General features: G+C 46.4%; 3 protein-coding genes across 3 annotated transcripts; 2 read left to right on the top strand and 1 right to left on the bottom strand.

The window, feature by feature from the left end:
• The first annotated feature begins 87 nt into the window (after positions 1-87).
• On the top strand, positions 88-1,422 carry LOC128251976 (integrator complex subunit 12). The gene is made up of 2 exons (XM_052979275.1): positions 88-102; positions 195-1,422. Exon 2 carries the CDS (start codon positions 310-312, stop codon positions 1,282-1,284), a length of 975 nt encoding a protein of 324 aa, XP_052835235.1. The 5' UTR covers positions 88-102; positions 195-309; the 3' UTR covers positions 1,285-1,422.
• A 109-nt stretch (positions 1,423-1,531) lies between these two features.
• Positions 1,532-3,582, bottom strand: LOC128251975 (nucleosomal histone kinase 1). Its single transcript, XM_052979273.1, has 2 exons — positions 3,225-3,582; positions 1,532-3,162 (listed from the first exon to the last, which is right to left on the bottom strand). The coding sequence occupies exons 1-2, from the start codon at positions 3,456-3,458 to the stop codon at positions 1,612-1,614; spliced, it is 1,785 nt and encodes a 594-aa protein (XP_052835233.1). The 5' UTR covers positions 3,459-3,582; the 3' UTR covers positions 1,532-1,611.
• Positions 3,583-4,097: 515 nt separating this feature from the next.
• LOC128252844 (histone H2A.v) lies at positions 4,098-6,100 on the top strand. The gene is made up of 4 exons (XM_052980959.1): positions 4,098-4,296; positions 4,585-4,662; positions 4,810-4,923; positions 5,448-6,100. Exons 1-4 carry the CDS (start codon positions 4,294-4,296, stop codon positions 5,676-5,678), a joined length of 426 nt encoding a protein of 141 aa, XP_052836919.1. The 5' UTR covers positions 4,098-4,293; the 3' UTR covers positions 5,679-6,100.
• Positions 6,101-6,163: the final 63 nt, after the last annotated feature.

The following is a 6,163-nucleotide window of genomic DNA, read 5'->3' as shown; positions in this document are numbered from 1 at the left end:
TGGTAACACTGCTCAAACAGCTGTTGCACATTCGAACACTACAAACAAATCAATTACAGGAAAACAATAAGGATTCAAGGGAAATTTTCTTAATTTTGTTACGTAGGTAGATTCTATAACAAAAAAATGCAACTATGCTTGAATCTTGCTAATTAATACATTTAAAGTAACCATTTCCCGCCATACGTTTACAGGTAAAAAACAGCGACTTACAAGAAGAAGAGAGTAAGGCAACACTGGTCTAATAAACAGCTGTTGCTTTTGCAAAAATTGCATTTATTTGTTTATCCGATTTTGAACTGTTTTAAAATGGACTTGGCGGCTGCCCAAGAAGTAGACCCCGTGCTGAAGAAGGCCATCAAGCTGCTACACTCAAGTAATCCCACCTCGGCGGCCGAATTACGACTGCTTTTCGATGAGGCACTGAAATCACGTTTTGGCCCGGAGAAAAGTTTGACCAGCAACATGAGCCAGCGGATGCTGGAAGATGAGGCCAACTTTCCGGGCCGGGCTGCCACGCCCCCGCAGCAACCGATTAATGCGGACGAGATCATCAATTTAACCAACTCCCCGGACAAAGAGCCCTCGGATTCGGTGGACACCATAGCCGATTCAGATGACGGACTGAGTGCCGTGGGAATAGTTAACACAGGAGATACCGGCGACTTTGGGGACCTCAATTGCTGCGTGTGCGGTGAGATGGTCTTCACGGCTACCAACCGGCTGATAGAGTGCTCCAAGTGCGGTGCCATGTACCACCAGGAGTGCCATAAGCCACCCATAACAAAGGAGGAGGCGGCCGACGACCAGGAGCAGACCTGGCAGTGCGACACGTGCTGCAACAAGCCCACAAGCAGTGGTAGAACCACCTCCTCTGCGCCGGCCGTCACGCCCACCGTCTTCATAGCCGACGAACCCATGCCGCTGACCAGCAAGGCCAAGTCCTCGGTGGCCTCGTCGCGCTCGTCCAACTCCTCCAATTCTTCGTCGCCGTTTTACAGGCCCGAGCCCAGCAGTTCTACCAATGCCAGCAGCAGTAGCAGCAGCAAGCACGGACACAAGTCCTCCTCATCGTCCTCGTCCAAGTCGCACAAAGAGGAGCGATCGTCTAAGTCGTCGGCAACGCCTTCACTTAGTGCCATCGGGGGTCTGGAAAAGCACAGCAGCAGTGGCAGTGGCACCTCTTCGTCGCGGCGTAGCAGTTCCAGTGCCAAGACCAGTTCCAAGAGCAGCTCCTCCAAGCACCACGAAAGCGGGAGCAGCAAGCGCAGGTCGAAGCAGTGATTAGGCACTCCCAACAATTAAGTATAAAGTTTAAGTCAGAATTATAAATCGATTGCATTCTGAACATTTGATAACGGTAATTGCAAGCTATAAATTCAGATAAGTTTTTGAATATTTAAATGTGCATTTCTTTTATAAATTGTATTATATAAATATGATTACAACAGAAATGTCTAAATGATGAAAGAATATACAACTTAAATCGATCCTTTACCATATTTCGACTGAATAAAACGCCGGATATAAGTAAATGTTGGAAAATAATAATGACCTTTTTTATTCAATGAGCCATTAATAATAAAATATAGAAAAACAAAGACTCGTGACCTATCGCTTGTACTTGCGCACGACGACGCCGGGTGTGCGCGGACTACGTCCGGATGACGGAGAACCTTCCCCGTGGCCGTTCATCTTACGAATGTTCAACCGGGTCACGGGGGAGCCCTCGTCCTTTGAACTGGCTTGGCTGCGGGCTGAGGGTGTCCTCGATTCAACCGTTGACGCCTGGTCGGGGGCCGCCTTCTTCTTACGCTTGACGTTCACAATAACGTTGGCGTCCATGCTCACGTCCAGCTCGAAGTTAAACTCGTAGGTCTTGTTGGAACGCGGCTGCGGGGTCAGATCGTCGTTGACCACGGTTTTGCCGCCGGGACGACCACGCAGGGAAACGGATGGACTGAAATTAATCTTCGCACTGGCATTGGGCGTTCTAAGCCTGGCTGCAGCGGGCGTGTGTGGCTTAGGACTGGCCTTGGGTGTCTCTCTTGGCTTGGGAGTGGACTTGGGCTCAGTCTTCACCCTCTTTTGACTGGGTGGCGTATCTTGTGTGGCTGAGGCAGGGGCGACACGCTTTAGGGGCGAAACTTTGAGGTTGCGCGCTGCCGGAGAGACCTTCTTAGCAGCCTTCTTGCGTGGTGCTTTCTCTTTCTCCTCCTCTTCTTCGCTGGCGGAGATTACCTCCTCTGGAGACGAGTCCACTGCGGGAGATTCAATCTTCTTTGCCCTCTTAGCTACTGCTGCCTTGCTGGTGCCTGCTGGACTGTGGTTGTTGTTGCTGCTAGTCTGTGGCTTCAGCTTGAAGTCCAGATCTCCGCTGTTCGATATTTTGAGTTGCTTGAGAGCACTGAGAAAATAATTGCGGCACTTTTCGTAGTCCGGCTCCTGGTTGTGCGTTAGTTTGGAGACATACTTCATAAAATCCCCAATAGCAGCGGGAACTCCTTTCGGAAACAGAAGCCTAAGGCTCTCACCTATGTCTTCCATGAAGGCCTCCTTTGCCTTTTGAACTTTGGGAGGGGAAGTGAGAAGTTTTTGCGTGACCCAGGGCAGCTCCACCCCCAGCCAATGAATAAGATTATAGCCCAGTATCTCCAGATCAGCCCGCCTGGTGGGCACACCCAAATGGGCATCCCTGGATGTGTACTCAATGGTTCCATTATGCATTTTCTTGGGGTCCGGCTTGAAGTCGCCTGTGACATAGTGCGAAGCTAAACCGAAGTCCACGAGGTAAGCCTGTGCTGCACCGCCTTTTCCCAGGCCAAGCAGAATGTTGGCGGCCTTGAGATCGGCGTGAACGTAGCCAGTGCCGTGCATGTACTGATAGACGTCCAGCATCTGAATTGCCAGACGGTAGACAGTGCCCTCGGGCAGACGTTTGCCATTCTCCTCCAGGAACTTGGAGATGTCTTTGCCATACCGCGGCATTACTATAAATCGATGTTTTTCCCCATTGACCTCTGCGGATCCGTTGGCCAAAATGTAAGGCATGCCCAGAGATTTGATGCCGTGCTTTCGCATGAACTGTTTGATGTCGTCCTGCTTAGCATTGCGCAGGTAGAAGTGCATCTCCACGAAAAGAGGACCATTGCCATGGGGCTCCTAGAAAAATACAGCTATTATTAGTAGGAATTTCCAAGTAGCTACAACTAGCTACAACTCACGCATTTAACCACCGCATCGTAGTTCTTCTCCCCGACCTTGCAGGCGGCATAGATCTCACCAAATCCTCCCACTCCGATCGAGGGCCCAATGCGCCACTGGCCCTTGGCCAAATCTGTCAGTATTGTGCCCTCCTCCACCTTCTCCGGCATCGCGTACAACTTGCTCTTGGGCTTCTTGGCCGGCACCGCCTTTTTGGCCGGCGCAACAGCTTTCGGCTTGGCTACACGCGGCATGTTCTTGCTATTCTGTGGCTAAGTACAAAATTCGCAAATTCCGCTCGAAATGCCGGGACAACAGGGTTGCCACTCGGCGCGGGGAGAAGCGTCTTGCAGGGTTGTCAGCTGACGGCACAGAGAAAATCTCATGCACTGGGAAATAGATATAAAAGTGTAAAGTTTAAAAAAATCTATTCCATTATGCTTGTTACAAGTTCACGATGTTTAAATCTGTTTTTCTGATTCTTATTTCACTATCTCGATACTTAATTTTTAATAATTCATATTACCCGCTGATTCTTACGATAGTTTTTAACGATGTTGCCGAACGCCTGGCAGCCCTAAAAACGTAAATTGATATCAATGTTGGCATCGATGTTTTTGGTGGGAAACATCGATGTTTGAAATAAAAGTGCGCAATAACTGGAGTGAGAAGCTAACAGTGGCAAGAAAACATCGATGACGTCGATGATTTCATCAATATCTGGGTTTGTGTTTTGCAGTGCTATGTTAGCGGAACGTCGAATTAACATCGAAATGTTAGCGAAACGTCGAACTAACGAAGGAAAGAGATGGACAGATAAACATCGATAGCCCCCGCCAAACAGCGATATAACCGATATATTGAAACATCGATGACTTCGATGTTTGCCCACCTCTACCGCTGACGGCGTCTTTTTTCCGTACAAAAATTTTCAAGTGAGCAAGTCGCGTTCGAAGAGTAATTCCCAAAAACCTTTTCGCTCCGGTTCGCTCGTTGCAACAATCATTCCCATCGCGACAGAGAGAAACCCAGTGCCTAGAGCATTTCGCAAGCGCAGCTAACAAACGCAGAAAAATCGATTGAACAGAAATGGTAATTTTCGGCGAAATTTGAGCGGCAGCGCAGCTCGCTTTTTGCAGTGCGCGTGCCCCCTGCGAATTAAATATTGATGCAGTTTGGCGATGCATAAATGTGGCCAATTGGACACCACGTAGCGCAGAAGTGATGGAGCCCCCGAAAACGGCGGGATTTGTTATTGTGCTGCTGGGGCGTTCGGCCGTAACCTCACAATTGCAGAGGCGCCTCCATTTTGTGTTTTCACCGCTTGTGTTTTTGTGTGTTTCTGCATTTTATACTTAAATGAGTTGTTGTGCTTTGCAGGCTGGCGGTAAAGCAGGCAAGGATTCCGGAAAGGCCAAGGCGAAGGCGGTATCGCGATCGGCGCGCGCGGGTCTCCAGGTGAGTGTACAATCTGTACCTCCGTTTTGGCGCCTTTTCCGTTCTCACCTCGCCAGCGAGCATGTTCACCACATACTTTGCTCTTGCGGGGGGTGGGGGTGGCAAAACATAAACAAGCCGGATTAATTAATTATTTGTTGTGTATAGTTCCCCGTGGGTCGTATCCACCGACACCTCAAGAGCCGCACCACATCCCACGGACGCGTCGGAGCCACCGCAGCCGTCTACTCCGCTGCCATATTGGAATACTTGACCGCCGAGGTGAGTCCGCTCAGTTTTCCCGCTTTTCTCAGGCCAGCGTTGTAGCGCCACTTTTCCAATTGCAATTTTTCTGGGAAAGCCGAAAGGCAGTGATGAAAACTTGCAGTTTTCTTTTGAAATTCTAAGGGCTGGCATGTTTTTAAAATTGAAGTATTAATATAATTCTTAATTTTTTTTTTTTATTTTTAAGATTTATAATTGTCATTGTTAAATTAACATTTAACGATAGCTTATCTCTTAATGTTTATATATCATTTTTTATATTTTGTTAGTTGTATACAAAGTTGTTATGTTTTGAATTTCTTATTAACATATTTTAACAACAGTAATGATTCCTTGAATCCTAGAGTTTTTCTTTTCTATTATTATAAACCAGTTATAAGCAAAGTCTTATATGAACATTTTATAGAATCACTTTTATTTTTTTTTAAGTAAAAAAGGTTTAAATCAAAAACTAGGTTTGTCTTATCAATTACCATCGCATTTCAATGACTAATTTCTTTGTTTTATTGTGATTATTGCAGGTTCTGGAGTTGGCAGGCAACGCATCAAAGGATCTGAAGGTGAAACGTATAACACCGCGCCACTTACAGCTAGCCATTCGCGGAGACGAGGAGCTGGACAGCCTGATCAAGGCAACCATTGCCGGCGGTGGTGTCATCCCGCACATACACAAGTCGCTGATCGGAAAGAAAGAGGACACCGTGCAGGACCCACAGAGGAAGGGCAACGTCATCCTGTCGCAGGCCTACTAAGCAATCAAGCATTTGGACGCCTTCAAAACATGCGAAATTAATTTTAAATTCAGATTTCAGAAGAGACAAGCTAACAAACCGACGAGTTGTAATCATTTCTGTGCGACAGCACATACTTCTTATATACAACGTAATGCATAACTATGTAATTCTAGCATCTCCCAACACTCACAAGCATATACAACATACAAAAAAACACACACAAAACGTATTTACCCGCACACATTCTTGGCGAGGTTGAGTATGAAACAAAAACAAAACTTAATTTAGAGCAAAGTAATTACACGAATAAATTTAATAAAAACTATAATAAAAACGCCAATCCTGTTATTTCCAAAACTCACCCGAGATGTTTTGCAATTGTGGCAATGAATGTAAAGTATTGAAACTAGATGGTAAATTACTCAAGTTGTAAAAAATAACTGATTTTAAAAATGACTTTTATTAATCGCATTTATCTCGAGACAAAACACTTATTTCTATAT

Source organism: Drosophila gunungcola, chromosome 3R (assembly GCF_025200985.1).
Source record: "Drosophila gunungcola strain Sukarami chromosome 3R, Dgunungcola_SK_2, whole genome shotgun sequence".
In the NCBI taxonomy this organism is placed as follows: domain Eukaryota; kingdom Metazoa; phylum Arthropoda; class Insecta; order Diptera; family Drosophilidae; genus Drosophila; species Drosophila gunungcola.
The sequence above is the reverse complement of the archived record's forward strand: the minus strand, read 5'-3'. Positions and strand labels throughout refer to the sequence as shown.

Bases quoted from the DNA above. Each gene is read 5' to 3' on its own strand.
- LOC128251976 (XM_052979275.1), top strand. From the start codon at position 310: ATGGACTTGGCGGCTGCCCAAGAAGTAGACCCCGTGCTGAAGAAGGCC.
- LOC128252844 (XM_052980959.1), top strand. The intron at 4,663-4,809 runs GTGAGTGTACAA...TGTTGTGTATAG, and splicing joins CGGCGCGCGCGGGTCTCCAG to TTCCCCGTGGGTCGTATCCA. The intron at 4,924-5,447 runs GTGAGTCCGCTC...TGATTATTGCAG, and splicing joins TGGAATACTTGACCGCCGAG to GTTCTGGAGTTGGCAGGCAA.
- LOC128251975 (XM_052979273.1), bottom strand. From the start codon at position 3,458: ATGCCGCGTGTAGCCAAGCCGAAAGCTGTTGCGCCGGCCAAAAAGGCG. The intron at 3,163-3,224 runs GTGAGTTGTAGC...GTATTTTTCTAG, and splicing joins ACGATGCGGTGGTTAAATGC to GAGCCCCATGGCAATGGTCC.